The sequence below is a fragment of the Pinus tabuliformis genome, chromosome 3_1 (assembly GCF_031772625.1).
Source record: "Pinus tabuliformis cultivar Carrire ecotype Pingquan chromosome 3_1, CPIR1, whole genome shotgun sequence".
Classification (NCBI taxonomy): Eukaryota; Viridiplantae; Streptophyta; class Pinopsida; order Pinales; family Pinaceae; genus Pinus; species Pinus tabuliformis.
Genome location: NC_142301.1, coordinates 927,081,105 through 927,098,657, shown reverse-complemented (window position 1 = coordinate 927,098,657; position 17,553 = coordinate 927,081,105). Strand labels below are relative to the sequence as shown.

The 17,553-nt window shown below is 39.0% G+C and overlaps 1 protein-coding gene across 1 annotated transcript in view; it reads left to right on the top strand.

Annotated features, from left to right (window-relative positions):
- LOC149190781 (uncharacterized) overlaps window positions 1-14,726 on the top strand; it is a 229,592-nt gene extending 214,866 nt beyond the window's left edge. Inside the window, exons 7-8 of the mRNA XM_089410591.1 lie at window positions 14,227-14,257; window positions 14,373-14,726. Of these exons, the coding sequence (XP_089266717.1) occupies window positions 14,227-14,257; window positions 14,373-14,560 (219 nt within the window). The 3' untranslated portion in view covers window positions 14,561-14,726. The remainder of the gene's footprint in view (window positions 1-14,226; window positions 14,258-14,372) is intronic.
- The last annotated feature ends 2,827 nt before the right edge of the window (window positions 14,727-17,553 follow it).

Below are 17,553 nucleotides of genomic sequence, written 5' to 3'. Positions count from 1 at the left end.
CTGAACTGGACACTTCCAAGGAAATCTACGATAGACTGGTGAGTTTATTTAAAGTTAATGATGCAAATAAAGTTTTGTTTCTTAGAAATAAGCTGAAGGAAATTCATAAGGGTAAAGATGAGAGTATGCAAGCGTACTTCTTAAGAATCACCGAGATGAAGAACGATCTCCTATCTATTGGGGAGACTATTACTGATAGAGAAATGGCACTCACGACTCTTGGAGGATTACCATCCAAATTGTACGTGTTCAGGACTAGTCTTCTGAACAATAATATAATTCCTGGTTTCGAGGAATTCAAGAAGAAACAAGAGTAGAAGAGCAAGAAATGCCCTTGCCTAAAGGTCCTTCTGCTACCTTTTCTTCTCATGCTAAGTGAATAAATAATTTCGAGACTAAATCAAAAGGAAAGGCTGGACCTAAGGATGGAAGAAAAGGATGATGTTACATCTGCGATAAAGTAGGTCACTATGCAAGGGAGTGCCCTGATAGAAAAGACTCACACCGGGACAATGATCAAAATCCCTTTGATGGCACTCAAAGGAATGACAAATTCAATAGCAAAGGTAAGAGGAGAGCTAGGAATCAAGGAAGAGGACAATCATTCAAGAAGGCTAGAAATTCCAGAATGTATTAAATGCACCTGACCTCAAAAAGAACATGGTGTCCATCTCTTCAATGGAAGAAAAAGGCTACAAGGTAACCTTTAGCGATGGCAAGGTACGTATATGGAAAAATAATGATAAAGATGCCTTTACTCCTGGGTTTCGTGTTGATTCATTATATCAAGTCGATGGAAGTCTAATAGGTGTCATGTCTTATGACACATCTCTTCAGTCCAAATTTTGGCATCGGAGGTTTGCCCCCCTTCATTATAAAGCTCTACTTGGTGTAAGACAAATGGTGACAGGGATGTCCGAATTCCGAATAGAGAAAGAAGGTGTATGTCTGGGATGTGTCGAAGGAAAGCTCAAAAGGGGACCATTCCCTTCAAGTCAAAGCAAGAGCTCCGATATATTGCAACTAGTTCACTCAGACATATCTGGTATGATGCCTGAGAAATCCTTGGGAGGATATTCATATTATCTCACTTTTACAGATGACTATTCTCAAAAGACCTGGATATACTTCTTGAAAAAGAAGGATGAAGTGTTCTCTTGGTTTCGACACTTCAAAGCCCTAATCGAGAATCAAACCGAAAAGAAGATCAAGATCTTAAGAACTGATAATGGGACTGAATATGAATCTAATGAGTTCAATTATTTTTGTAAAAAGGCTGGCATCAAGAAGGAGACTACTACACCATATACTCCTAAACAAAATGGTGTGGCAGAAAGGAAGAACTGCACAATTATTGAAGCTGTCCGGGCCATGCTACATGATCAAAGACTTCCGAAGTTTCTATGGGTTAAAGCTGCAAACACTGCTGTATATGTACAAAATCAATGCCCTCATCAAGCATTGGGTTCCAAGACTCCTGAATAAAAGTTCACTAGTAAGAAACCTGATGTTTCTCATTATAGAATTTTTTGGAAGCCCTGTATATTTTCATGTGCTGAAAGAGAAAAGAAATAAATTGGGTGCATTTGGAAAGAAGGGAATTTTTCGTGGGCTATGGTGAAAATACTAAAGGCTATAGAATCTATGTAATGGTCAAAGGGAAGTTGTAATTAGTCATGATGTCACCTTTGATGAAGATATGGCTCTCAACAAGGTGAACAATCTTCCGACATTGAGAAGCTCTCAAGAAGCCGACACTAGGGAACCGAAAGAAAAGGATGATGAATCAATGCCCGATGTAGAAGAACCCATGGATCCGATTGATCCTCCTCCACATGAGCCTTCCTCTTCTAGGAAGAGGCCTTCATGGCTTAGGGGGCTACTTGATGATGCTGAAGGACATGCTACACCTCGAGGAACCTTTCGTGAAAGTAAGAAACCTAATAGGTATCAAGGATACTTGACCATCATGAGCATGATCATACAAAATGAGCCTTCATCATTCTCAGATGCCATCAAGCATCAAGTATGGAAGGATGATATGACTGAAGAATATGAGTCTATCATGAAGAATGATGTCTGGGAAGTAGTTCTTAGACCCTAGGACAAGATAGTTGTTACTTCCAAATGGCTTTACAAGATAAAGCATGCAATAGATGGAAGTACGGAAAAGTATAAGGCTTGTTTTGTTGCTCGTGGTTTCTCCCAGAAAGAAGGTATAGACTATGATGAGATATTTGCACCTGTTGCCAGATATACGACCATCCGCTCGATCATAGCCCTTGCCACTGCACAAGGATGGAACCTACATCAGATGGATGTCAAGACCGTGTTCTTGCACGGCTCGATCAAAGAAGAGGTCTACGTGGAGCAACCCAAAGGATTTGAGATTTATGATCGAAAATCTCATGTATGCAGGTTGAAGAAGACTCTCTATGGGATGAAGCAAGCACCCCGAGCATGGTATGAGAGGATCGGTAGCTACTTGGTGAAGCTGGGATTCACTAGGAGTGAAGCCGATCCTAACCTTTACTTTAAGGTTGAAGATGACAAGTCTCTCATACTAGGTGTTGGTGTATGACCTCTTTCTAACAGGTGCATACCCTCTCATTCACAAATGTAAGAGGGAGTTGGCTTCTAAATTTGAAATGAAGGACCTAGGACTGATGCACTATTTCTTAGGACTTGAAGTGTGGCAGAAGCCAAGGGAAATTTTCCTATCTCAAGGAAAATATGTGGTGAAGATTCTGAAAAGATTTGGTATGGTGGACTGCAAGCCTGTGACTATCTCAAGGATCTTAACTTTCAGAAGCTATATGGTAGTGATGTCAGACCAGATTTGGGAAATGCCTCTAAGTTTCAAAAACTCATTTGCGTTGATGTTCTTGGTGAACCTCCATCCGAACATATGTTTTGCAGTTAGCATTATGAGCTCATATTTGGTTGAGCCTCACTAGATTGGTGCCAAGTATCTTTTGAGATGTCTTCAGGACACAATCTCTCATGGATTTAGATACACTGCCAGAAATATGAAACTGCATGATTATTCAAATGCTGATTAGGCAGGTAGTGTGGAGGATCACTGGAGCACTTTTTAGTGTTGTTTCTCTTTGGACTCTGCTTCGATATAATGAATGAGCAGGAAGCAGAAGTTGGTTGCCATAAACACCGCTGAGATCGGATACATATCTACGAGTATGATCTCGTATGAAGCTGCCTAGTTGTGGAAGCTCTTCAGTGAGCTGTTTGAACACATACCACTGTGATTCTCTGTAACAACCAGAGGTGGGATTCGATTATTGAGGAATCTCGTATTCATCAATTTCTCCCACAGATAGACATCATCTAGGATATGGTAAGTCGATGAGGAAGGAGGCTCCATCGCATTAAGATGATGTACAGGTCGATACACCTTGTTAAAGCCCTGAGGAAAGATCTAAGCTGTGATTTTCCCAAACGACTTGGAGTCGTCAAGAAACCCTTGTACAAGGGTCCTACATGTTGCATACATTGAGCTCTGGGAGCTTTGAGGGCTTGTGGTTCTTATTGGAGCAACATACGACCACAGGGTGACTCACGCTCCCCTGGTGGTGCGCACTGGAACAAGATGATTCGCTCTCTTGTGGGACAACATGATTCGCTCTCTTGTGGAATAGGATGATTCACTCTCCTGTGTAGAAGGATGATTAGTTCTCCTGTGAGGCCTGGGTTGGTGTGTTCTCCATGGCGATTGTAGCAGGATTGATGTGTTCTCCTGTGAGGCCTAGATTGATGTGTTCTCCATGGCGATTGTAGCAGGATTGATGTGTTCTCCTGTGAGGATGGGATTGATTAGTTCTCTTGTCGAGGCATCCTACCCATGCAGTCTGGGACTCATGGGAAGTACCTCTCATTTGATCAATGAGCAGGGAAATGAAGTTAGGGACCATAGTAGTACCGATGGATGCATCGTTGTATCTACTGTACTCCCTACGCTAGGATGACCTCCATTGATTTGGGATCAATGATACTTGTCTGGGACCCATGGTAGGAGTTGTACCATACTATGACACTAACTTCGGGTCGGTTGAGACTGGTCTGGGACCAGTGGTACATACTCTAAGACTGACTTCGTGCCAGTGTAGTACTGGTCTGGGACCAATGAGAGTGGTACATACTATGACGCTGACGTCGGGTTGGTTGAGACTGGTCTGGAGTGGTAGGAGTGGTACCTACTATGAAGCTGACTTCGGGTCGGTTGAGACTGGTCTGGGAGCAGTGGTACGCTCTCTGAGACTGACTTTGAGTTAGTGGAGGATGATATTGGTCTGGGACTAGTGGAGTTGTACTCACTATGACGCTGACTTCGGGTCGGTTGAGACTGGTCTGGGACCAGTGGTACATACTCTGAGACTAACTTTGAGTCAATATGATACATCCTCGATCATTTCTTCTTCTTCATAATTCGAACAAAAGCAGAGCAGAACAAAACAAAGCAGAGCAGCACATAACAGAGCAGAGCCATACAGATCAGTACAGGGCAGAATAGAGAAGAGCAGGTCAAGGGTTAGGCTGTACAGGGCAATGCATTTGATGGATGAATAGTAACGACCGATAGACAGATTGTAGATGAAGTTCTCCCTAGTTGAGAGGGAGTGTTAAAATTGGAAACTAGGGCAAAACTTCATGTGGGTCATCTTATTCATGGTTGATAATATTTTTATTAGATTCCTCTTGTCGAGAGGCGTAGGATTGATATAAAGATCATCCGATTCCGATAAGTATTCATGGAGATATGAATTTATTTTGATTATGGAATTATTATCAAGCCGACCTACAACTCATGTAGGCTCAAAAGCCCAACAGTCGCATCTATTCAAACACCAACATTGTGTATAAATATAAGACTTTTCCTCATTTGAACTCACTCATCTCATCACATCTCTCTCTCTCTCTCTCTCTACTGCGCAGAAAAGAGTCTCTTCTATACTACACAGAAAAGGGTCTCTCTCTCACACATGTGAAGCCGGAAGCTGTTGAACTTGAACCTACAATTGCAGATCCAAAGTTTGATTAGTGTTGACCATCAGATCTCCTCCTTAGAACTACGCTGTAGGTCCATCTGGATCTCCTCTAAAAGCTGCAACTTTTGGTGGTGGGATCAAGTTAATCCGACGGACGATTTGCAAGATATCGACTGCCCTAGTTTGATAATGAAGCTACTAATGTTGACTGGACTAGAAGATCTCCTCATCTGAACTGCGTTGTAGGTTCATCTGAACCTCCTCTGGAAGCCGCAACTTTTGGTGGTGGAATCAAGCCGATCCGACGACCGGTTTGTGAGATATCGTCTGCCCTAGTTTGTTAATGCAGCCGCTAATGATGATGTTGTTGATCTAGGGTTTGCTACTGCTGATATGAATCAGATTTATTTTAATATTTCTCTCTGCTAAATTATTGAAGATAAAAGAAGATTTGATCAAAGGGTTTCCCCACACATTGTGGGGTTTGTTCCTGGCTAGCCGCCACATCTTGTGTCTCTTGTTTTGGCTTGTTTTCTATCGATCGTTTAATGTTCTATCTACACTTTACTTTATGTACATGTGATTGCTAATCTGTGGAATATAATAAGAAAAAGAAGTAAAATGTTATAAGCATAGAACATACCATAACTTAACATGAATGCTGCAAAAGCAGTAAATAAACTCACTCACCAAAGAAATCTGCTGCCCACACCCTTCTTGCTGCCCACAACTGTACTTTTGATTGAAATGCACCAAAGCTTGCTTCCAGTGCTCCAAAACACAAGTAAAATGCTTGCTGTTGTTGTAGAAAGCTTGTTATATACCTAGGGGGGATAATATTGGGTACAAAGGGAGGTACCCAAGGTAATAATGTAATAATGGAATGGGCCATAGTAATAAATAAGGTGGTTAACCCATATCATGTAAGGGATCACAAGTAGTTAGTAATAATGTAATGGGCCCATGGTATTAGTTTGATGGTATGAGGGAACCATGGTAAAGACCCATGGTATTGTATGTATGAGGCTTATATAGAGGCTAGAGACTCCACATGGAGGGATGCTAAGGATTATTGTATGAACAGGCATATGGCTTGTGGAGTGTTCTCCTTCCTTAAGGAGTGAATGTATGGTGTTGCCCTACTTTAAGGTTTTGATCAATAAAGAAGCATTTCTATATTCAAATATTGTTATTCTTTGGTTTATTTGTATTGTCTTGTATTTTCATATAAGATCTATATCAAGTGGTATCTGAACACTTTCTTGGGCAAAAAAATGGAGAATTTTTTTTTTTTTTTGCATGATTTCGGGGGCGGTGAGTTTGCAGATCAGATCTGTACATTTTGGTGCAAGATCTGCAAAATATAATTGGAGATTTGGATTCTATGTGAAAAAATACCTGATTTCAAAAAAAAATCGGTCGAATCGGAGTCTGGATGAAGGAGATATCGCTGATTTAAAAATCAATGGGGTTGCAGACAATTTTTCGGGGCAACGCGTTTTCAGCACAGATCTAGACCTCCTAGTGCAAGATCTACAAAATCTAATTGCAGATCTGAATTCTTTGTGAAAAAATACCCGATTTCAAAAAAAAATCGGTTGAATCGGAGTTCGAATGAAGGAGATATCACTGATCTAAAAATCAGTGGTGTTGCAGACAATTTTTCGGGGCAGCGAGTTTGCGGCACAGATCTGGACGTTATGGTGCAAGATCTATAGAATCTAATTGGAGATCTGAATTTTTTGAGAAAAAATACCCAATTTCAAAAAAAAATCAGTCGAATCGGAGTTCGGATGAGGGAGATATCGCTGATTTAAAGTCAGCTCTTTTTTGTAGAAATTTTGGTGACGACGGGAGAGTTGTAGCGTAAATCTGAAATTCCAGTTCCTGGATCAGGATTTCTATCACATGGGTAGATGCAGAATGGTTGCTCCATTTCCAAAAACAGGTCTTAGTAGGGATTTTGAGCAATATTGATGGAATTGTGGCCATTTCAAATTTTCGCCACGTAAGTGAATTTTTCTCAAACCCTCTTCATGGAAAATTTTACTGGAAAAGATGATAGCCCTACTATTGAAGAATTCATACAAAAACTAAAGAACATATTTGAGGAGGGATGGAAGTTTATGGTACCAATTGGTTTGAAAGAAGAGGCCGCCATATGGTGGAACTCACTGGGCATCATAGGCTTGTCCAAATTCTCAAATGAAGAAATGGAAAAACTCCTTATGGACAAATGGTCTCAGGCTAGAAAACAAGATAAGGGGAAACATGTGGGGTTATTTCCTACTGGTATATCCTTATTGCAGGTTCATGGATTGATTCAGAAGGAGAAGATCATTGTTTCTATAAATCCTAGTTGCAAGCATAATTTTATCAATGTTAATTTGGCAAAAAAATTGCAAGTTCTAGCAAAACACATTGAACACACACAAGTGGATGATGAAAATGTTCAATTGTATAAGGATTTGAAGATTTCTATGGATAAGTATGTGTTGCATGGTGATTTTTATGCTTCACATATGGATAACATGGATGTTGTTTTGGGATACCCTTGGATGGAATCAATGGGTACTATCAATATTAATGTGTAGAAGAAATTCCTGAAGCTCTGGTATAAAAAGAAGAAAATTACATTACAGGATATTTCCATTAATAAATAGGTAGAGTCCAAAGAGGCTGAAGCAGAAGATGTTCCAGGGTCTGACATATTAGATGATGAGCCAGTGATGATCGACAATCAAACACAAATAGAGGCTGAAGTAGAAAAGGTTACAGGTGCTGATACATCAGAGGAGGGTTCAGTGGTTGAAGTAATATTAGAAGATAAGACACCACAGCAAGCACCACAACATGCACTAGATAACAGTCAGGCTCCAGTAAGGGGTGAATTAAAGAAAAAGACACCGTGGGTTATAACTTCAACATATCATCACCCACATCACCCCGCAAGACAACAACCAACAAGATGGCAACCAATTAGCCACAAGGACAACAACCCCCACATGATAGATAGAGCGGAGCGAAGATCCACCTACTACACATCAACACAGAAGAGCTGCCACGGTCAACTTCCATCTCAAGCGAGCGAGGCACCAGCGAAATCGAGGGTTCACCTTTCTCTTGGATGGCTAGATGCACGTGCATGGCACCAGTGGACTACTCTTTTGAGTAGATCTTATTATTTGTGTTCTTCCCATGTTTCGGGGATGAAATATGCTAAGGGGGGTGGAATGTTATATACCTAGGGGGGATAATATTGGGTAGAAAGGGAGGTACCCAAGGTAATAATATAATAATGGGATAGGCCATAGTAATAAATAAGGTGGTTAACCCATATCATGTAAGGGACCACAAGTAGTTAGTAATAATGTAATGGGTCCATGATATTACTTCGATGGTATGAGGGAACCATGGTAAAGACCCATGGTATTGTATGTATGAGGCCTATATAGAGGCTAGAGACTCCACATGGAGGGTGTTAGTGTCAGTCTTTCCAGTCTTCCTCTAGTGATCAAACGTGCTCTTACAAAGTGATTTTGAAGTGTCAAGGTCAAATTTTGTCATTTCAGTGAGTCTTCAAGCAAAATTTGGTCACTAGGCATTAGGTCTAGGGTTTGCTCTCACTCTTTTCAAAGTTGCCCAAATGCCAATCTATGTCACTATTCAGCTGAGTCTATCATCATTCATAGGGTTTTCATTATCATCTCAGTGTCTAATGAGTCATTTTACACCTTGTCCATGCTTCAGTTGCGCCTAGGTAAGGTCATTTCCCTCTCCTAGGGTTTTGAAGGCAATTTCTCTTGGACGATCAAATCATCGGCAAAACTTGTATCCTGATGTTCATACACCTTCCCCTCACTCGATCTCCGTGATTCCACTTTCCCCTACTTCCTAACATCCCTCCCTACTTCCAAAAATTTCCCCAAGAATTTAGAAGCCTCTTATCCCCTTCATTTTGCTTCATTTCGACAAAATCCCTTGTTCCACACATCGGGATAAGTTTCACTCAAAAGCCGTTTCAGAGCAATCAAATATGAATTTTGGAAAACTGAGAGAGTTTTTTTTCCACAACAGGCCAAGGAAGAAAAACCTCCTTCACTTTTTGCACAGGTGTCATGGTTTTAGAGAAATGTCAAAATTACAATCGTCAGATCTAAGGAGGTTGGCCAAGGCACTAAAACGACGGAAAAGGCCCGATCCACTCCAAATTTTGGCCAAAGCCTTTTTGACTGAGCATGGTACTTGATTGGGGACTCCCAACGGAAGTTTCAAGAAATTTGGAGAAAATTTTGTCAATTGTGAATTTTTTGTGCCACACACAGGTTTTTGCTCTGAACGCGTAACGCGCCGCGCGCTACCCTGAAGATGGGCAAGTCCATTTCTCAAAAACTCAGCATTTTTGGATTTTTCATGAAAAATTACACTTGCTCAGCAATGGACAAGACATTTCATCAGGTTTTGAGCCCTCAGAAGGTCAAAAAACATGCAAAAAATGACTTTCTGCCACTTTTTGGACACACAAGAAGCAGTCTTGGGAGCTTGCAATTTTGCAGGGGAAAATGACCACCAAATTGAGAAATTCCACTTGGGTTGGAAATTCAGCATCTAGACCTTTCCAACAAGCCTACGTTTGCCTCATTTGAATGCCGGGAAGTGCCTCAAACGTTGGCTCAAAGGCGCGCTACGCGTTCAGGATTGGGGCGCTACGCATCAGGACAATTTCTCAATTTTTCACCTTCAGCTCAGGAATTCGCCCAACTTTGACCAATTTTGACTTGTGATGGGATTTTTCACCCTCTTTGATGTAATTGATGTAATTTTATGATGTCATGGCACTTATTTATCTCTTCTAGAAGATTCATTCATAAAAAGGCAAACATTTAATGAATGAATTGGTTTCCTAGCTTATAGAGGCAAGTTGTTTTGACTGCCTAGATTGTAGTTCTTTGTTTAGAATTGGTTGAAACAGCTCCTATAATGATGAGCTCGACCCCTAGAGGCAAGGGAAGAGGTTGGCTTGCCTATATTATGTATTTTCTCAATCATTTTCAGAGGTTGGAGAGGTTGGACTCTTGAGGGATAAGCTTCTATTGTATTACACTTTGTATCTCTGCAATTTTGGCAAAGGAAAGACCAGGGTTTTGCAGCACTATTTGGGATTCCTGTGGTTATTTGTGTTGATGGTGTGCTTCTCTCATGTACTTGTAAGATTTGTTATGTGTATCATTTTTCCACTTTTCTTTTCTGCACATTAAGTAAATGAAGTGTTAAGGTAGAATTCATAATTTATATGCTCTGCCTTTAAGTTTGCTTAATATCTATGTTTTCCTCTGTCTAAAGAGAACTCTCGATGGTTTCTTGCTCTCTTTAGCTCCTCACCGGTCAATCCTATCCATTCACTTAAATCAAAGGCATCAAGACAATCTCCTACCTTGCCCCAAAAAGACCTCTGCAAAAGCTGTGTCCCATCCCTGCACCCGAAATTGCTCTCCCTCTGTTTTCCACCAAAACCCTAAAAATCTGAAATCAAACCTTCTCAATGAGTTTACTAGCCTAAGATCAGTGTTCTTTATTGGTCATCTCCGCCCTTTGAAGACCTTTTGCCGAGATAGACCCGTAGAGAGCCCTCTCCTGCCCCGTAGGGCTAGCTACGAGGCTAAGTGGTTTGATGTTGCCTTGGATTTTGTTTTTTTCAGCCTGAGGCCAAATTCAAGCGCTAACAGAGGGATGTCAAGTATTATTGTATGAACAGGCATATGGCTTGTGGAGTGTTCTCCTTAAGGAGTGAATGTATGGTGTTGCCCTACTTTAAGGGTTTGATCAATAAAGAAGCATTTCTATATTCAAATATTGTTATTCTTTGGTTTATTTGCATTGTCTTATATTTTCATATCAGATTTATATCAAAACTCCTCTTGTTGAGGAATGTCTGAGAAATGAGTGAATGAAGTTCTTTCCTATATAAAGCAGGCTATTGGGGTTTCTAGACATTTGTAATTGTGTTTTGGAAAATAATGTAAAATTGGTTTAATTAGTTTGTGGAGTTAATTAAAATTAAATTTAATGATAATTGTATCTTTTCTTGGTTGTAGAAGAGCCTCATGCCTTTACTGGGTGCTTTAATGGGCCCGGCCCACAAAAGAAAAAAATTGTGTTGAAAAGTCGCAGAATTGGCCTGAAATGACACTAAAATGTTGCAGGTTGTACCATATGACATTTCCGAATTTTGGAATGTTGTATGTTATGGCCGACGGCGTTTTGCCATTTCGGGCAAGTTTCCATGTTTTGTGGAGTTTCGGCACCGGCACAACACCATGGGACCATTTCCTGCAACATAGCTTTAAAACCTTTTCCTCACTAGTCTTCTCGTACAGGATAATATTGTACACGTGTTTTCACAATGATGCCCTATGTTTTTTCTCACATGCCTTTGATGATCACAGAAGAACAAGATGTTTTGTTGCATTGAAAGTATTCTTGGCCTTTGACGGTAGGGATTGGAATGGGCATGAGATTCCATTCCCAACTCCAATCTCACTTCATGTTTATCCAATATGGTTTTCCTCCCATTCATTATTTCCAGAAGTGTGATTCATTCTGCCTTTGAGTTGTTTATCTTGAATGGATATTTTGAAATTGTAGCGTTTGGTTGAATGCAGGGCTTTACAAGAGGAAACGATAAATAATAACTTTTAAATCTAAAATTCTCAAACTGAAGAGAAAACCTGGAAATATGAATATAAATCTACTAATTAGACTTGTATTCAGTCCCAACTTGTTCCTTTCAACATTCCAACTTAAACTCTGCTGCTTCAGTAAGCTCTAAAATGCTCCTCGAAGCTCAAAAAGTGTTGTTTTTGGAAGGTGTGTGCTATTCAAGAGAAATAATAGGGCCCACATTTCTTTAGGATTGAAAGCCACTATTATTTCCGTGCATAATTTTCTTATTCTTATTATTATATGAAGGGAAGCCATAAGAAATGGTTGGCTGTCTTTTGTGTTAATCGGAAGATACACCAAAGTCTCCAATTCGTACGAACATCCTTGGAATACCCTAGAATAACCCCCTTTGATGGGGGGCATTCTCATGCCATCCTCTGAAGTCTGAAATTGGAGATGCTATTGGACATCCTCATCTATCACCCTGTCACTAAGATGTGGTAAATGCATCATCAAACCCTGGGGCCACATCCCTATGGTGTGTTGTGTTGAAGAATCCCTTGAAATTAGGTGTAGAGTGATTATTTGGGACTAGATAACAATTTGTGAAGTATTTTTACAATTTGTCTTTGTTAGCTTAATCTTCTTCTTCTCTTATTAATGCATGTGTGTGTGCTTCATCAAACTGCTATCAAAACATAAAACAAGAACACAAGATGTTGGCTCTCTGCCAGGGCCAAAACCTCTCTTCTCTTGAGAGGAAAACCCTTCGGTAAGTTTTCTCTTATTGAATCTTCTTTCTTGATCAATGCCAAACCCTAGACCCTTGACTAGAAGATCCTCCAAGCACAAGTCAAGTCCTTCCTTTTCTTTGCACTATGTTTTCCCGACACTTTGTCCACCTTCTTCTGGCACTTCGTTCCCTGGCACTTCATCCTTCTTCCAGTACTTCGTTCTTCCTTCCACTGTTAGTAGACCTTCTAGAAGAGATACTTATCTTTTGTACTTAATGATATCCTTCACCTAAGGATACTCCTTCCTTCTCTTGATCAACGAGTCCCTTTTTGATGTATAGTGGTAGGCTTAGTGTGACAACACTGTAGGCCTAATTCTCGCACGTGTGAGAGGTCTTGTTGATGTTATATGGCTCCTCTTTCCTTTGCTTGAGGTCCTTCCTTCTTCGCTTAGATAGGAGGCCTAGTAGGCCTAGTTTGTAGCCCAAACAATGAGGTATGATGGGAGGTGACTTGCTGCTGTCCTAACCGCAGATAGCCCTTCCTTCTCTTCGCACGTGTGGCTGGTATTGGCCCTAAAACAGTCCCAAAACCTTCACTCTTCCTTCTTGCTTCTTCGCTGCACTAGAGGCTCCTTCTTCGTCCCTTTCTTGGCTCCTTTTTCGGCCCTCTACCTTCGCTGATTTCAGAGTGAGTTTCTTGTCATTTGAGGGAGTGGACAGCCTTTATATATAGAGGACTGTCCCTCCTTTAGGCCAACTTGCTGCCTTGAGGCCGACTTGACTTCCTTTGCTTCGATGGGTGCTTTTAATGGTGCCATTGCTTCTTTTGATGGTGTCTTTGCTAGGAGGAGACTTGACTTTTCTTGGAGGTGTCTTCTTTGACTCTTATACATAAATACACATAACGTAACATACCCTTAAGGTCTTCAACATAATTCTTTTGACTCTTTGACTCACCTATAGCACTTTAACATGTGCTACACCTACTTCAATGAGCAAGAAACTCATTGACATATATTATGAAAATAATATTTCTTTTCTTGAATAAATAAAAATATCAAAAGTACATTTATGAAGACCGAACCTAGTTACATTTCCTTCAACCCACTATTTAAGGTTCAATCTGCAAAAGCCTTGGACAAATATTCTCTTTTGATTGTTTTTGAAATGATCCATGTTGTAGGGACATTTTTGTGCTCCTCAGACCATTAGGAATGGATTTGACACTGTTATATGTCTTGTGAATCTTTAAATGTGCAAAATCTCTTAACTGGCAAAATTACAACTCCTTATTTACAGTATAATTATTTCCATTGTCTTTTGTGCTCTTCAAGTTGGTATGAAGCTTTACTGAAATATCTATCAATCAGATGGGATGGTTGAGATTTGTATTCAGCTTCTTTCTGTTCCTTACATAAGCAGAATGCCTAGAACTATTTCGATGAAGTTATTTGAGAGATTATTTCGAGAAGTATATCTATTTGATTTTAACATTGATTATTCAGATTTGCTTTCAGTTATGTTTCCCAGGTTTTCCATATCTGTACATTTGCTTTGGTTCTTAGTCTTTTATCCTTGTAAAATGAAATTATGATTATTTAAGAAATTGCATAGATAAGTAGTTTTGCTTGTTTCTTCTATAGGTGGACACCATATTAAGCAACCATCTACACAGTTGAAATTGAAATAAATACTTCCTGGACTTGTAGACTAGTTCATCTTTCATATTTGGCTTTATAGGCCTAGGGACTCAGAATAGGAAGCGTCATCCTTACATATTGCTACTATAGTCTTAACATTCTCTTTTGCCTGTTTATAATGCAGATATTACTCACTGTAGGATTTGTATCAACTGGTAAGTTGGCCTCCATTACAATTTTACATATATATTACAACACAGGACTTTTCCCCCCTGTGCATTAATCATGTTAGCCTATATCAAGTCTTGAAGATTTTCCTTGTTTTTTCAGTGGTTCTGATGGTTTTGGTAGATCGAGTAGCAAGGAAGGCATTAAATGATGCAATCCAGGAAAATGAGGGAAAGGTTGATATCATTTGCACATTCACGGACTCTGCACTTGCAAGTGAACCGTGTTTAGATCTTCAACAACCACTGATTGTTAAAGTGGAGCCTATTGTAAACACTCATGATATTTAGTGATATCATATGATCACCTAGTTGATACTGTGCTGATGAAAGTTGTAAAGTGTTGGTATGTTATTGTAAATGATGTATTCAGTTACACTTGTGTAAAATTCATTCTTTTTCATTATCATCTGGTTGGATGACAACCAACATTCACTCTATTTATTTGCAGTGTGCACCTCAATTGTGCTAACATTGAAATCTCAAAAAGGTTGAGCTAAAAAATCCAGTTTTAAATTTCTTTAAACGTCTTTTGTCTTAAGTTTGTGCTGCAGCTTGGAATTTTAAACACTAAATGACTCTGTTAACCGGAAAACAATAATTTTCAAATGTACTTCAAATTAACTCTAGTCAACCTGAAAAAGAGACGAGGAAAATAAAGGCAACTAATTGCCTGAGATAAAAACTGAGATTTTGTCTTTAGAAACACTTCACTAAGAACAAAAGCTTAAATACATAACTAGGCCTGAAGACTTGTTCAACATAATAATATATCAATCCTAAAGGGCTGCTGCTATTGTTTACCTCACGGTGGCATCATCTAGTTGGTTTTCTATGCTCTCAAATCCTGATATCTTGAAAGGTCGAGACTTAATAGTATTGGCATCTTAAGCTGATTATAGGTCGAGGCACTGTTTGAGAGGGGTGCTGCAATTGTTGAGAAGGTGCTCAGCTTCATGCTAAAGTTCAATGGTGCAGTCCATTGAGCTCCTATCTACAAGTCATAGGCTCAAGGATCTCAACATCTTGGAGCAATGATTCAAAAAGCAGCCTTATCCATGCATTTGAAAATACTTTTCTTAATCTTAATAAACAAAAATTTCTAGGCATCTTCCAAATGGGAAACCAAAAGACCAATAAGCCAATTTGAACCCCCTTGTATCAATGTCAGATGAGCTCACATGCTTTTGTCAATGCTGGCTACTAGTCTCATTTTCTTGTCATTCAATATATTTTGACACCAATCTATTATGGGTAAACTCCATTCAAGGAGGATTGAAATTGAATTGCAATTAGTATTCCATGTTTTTTATGCTTCCACAAAGGCAATGACTCATGCTAGGTAGTGATGGGATTATTCAAATGTATTAAAATGTGTAAACTTTCTTATTGGTCACTTTGGGGTTAATAGGACCACCTAGAAGAGATTTTACCACTTAGGCAGCCTAATTCAAGGGAAGTTGTTATAACACTTGAAGAAGAGAATTTATATATAGAGTAGTCATTTTCTCATGAAACCCTACAAGAATTTGCACCACAGTTTGTGAATGCCAAATTTCATGGAGGACACTTTTTGGATATAAGATTTCGTTGATGTCGAAATTCATGGAGATTCAAATTCATGGAAACTCTCATTCTAGGCCAAATTGTAGCCACTCAATTTTAATAGATATTCAAGCTATCTCGATTAATAGATATCAAAATCTGAGTGGGACCTTCACAGGGGTTACATAGTGAAAAATGTTCAAGCCATGTACCTTCTGGACTTGTAAGAGTTGTGCCTTTTTTTTTAGAGTTGACCTCATCCTCCTTTATGGTAAAATTGTTTTATATTATAAATAATCCATTTTTGAAATTTTATCATTTCTAGTAAAATTTGTATCAATAACTAAAAAATTACTTTAACATATCGTTTTAAAGCCACCTACTCATTATTTCCCATTCTACCAAACTAGATATTGAAAATTTGTTAATATCCCATGTGCACTTGTGTAGCATTTTCCAGACTTTTCAAGAGTGAGCTCATTGTGGGGAATCTAAAATGGTTATGAATTTAGAATTAAAATCTTGATTGGATAAATTATTTGAAGTGGTTAAGGAGAGTTGGAGTAAAGACACAAGGCTTTGACAATCTTGAGGATGAGATGGAAAAAATTATTTTTGGTTTCAGTCATTTAAGAAACATGATCCAAGGGTTCTTAGATCTACCAAACTCATCTCAAAGACAACTAAATCTAGTATCAAATTTGATCATACCTGCAACATCACCCTATTGAGAAATTGGGAGGCTTCCTATGATTATTAGATTTCTCTTTTGTTGATAATTATTTGTGAATTTTGTTGGCATCTTTTAAATTAATTATGTTCTTCTCCATCAAATAATTATCAAATGCAAAACATGAATATCATAGAATCAAACTAACACAAAATATAGAATTTTAGCGAGGGAAAACCCAATCAAAATATCTTCTTATAAATCAGATCAAAGTGAGACATCCAAGACCCATGACCACATAAAAACCACCTCTAGATTCCAAATTCAATCTCCCATTTTCGTCCCTCCACTTTGTCTTTCTTCTTCTGCAAAATTTCATACTAGGAACACCTCCAAGTGTGTGTCCAAATGATCTCATATCATCTTCTATTTATACTGTTCAGAGGGGTGCAAATAAACATCCATTGGGGCAGGGACGACTTGTCATGTAGGCCAACTTGGCATCTAGAGTGGTCTTTGACCCAAAATTATATAATAAAAATTCTTTTTACTTTTTTCCTTTCAAGAGGTCCAAATAGGACTTTGACTCTTTGACTCAACAAATCGTAGAAGCATGAAGAACATGATATTCTAATACAAATAATAATAATAAAATTCTTTTTGAGCATGAAACCCATGCTTGAAAAAGAATTTTTCTTTTTCTCTTTCTTTTCCTTCTTTTTTCTTTTTACATAAAATGCATAGAAGTACAATTGTGAAGACCGAAACTAGTTACATATTTCAACACTCCTTCTTAACTAGGGAGGTATTCATAATTGTACAAACAATACAAAAATGACCTCAAGTTGAAATGTTCTAAGAATAGTATTACAATCAACGTATACAATGCTAGAGATCTTGATACCATCTAGGCTAACTACCAACGTATCTAGGTACTATCTAGGCTTCCTACAAAAGTACCAATAGGTATCATCTAGGCTACTTCCCAAGATATTAACTCAATAGGATCCAAGTGTCATCTAGGCTACCTGCCACGACACTAACTCAACATAGATCCAGGTGTTATTTA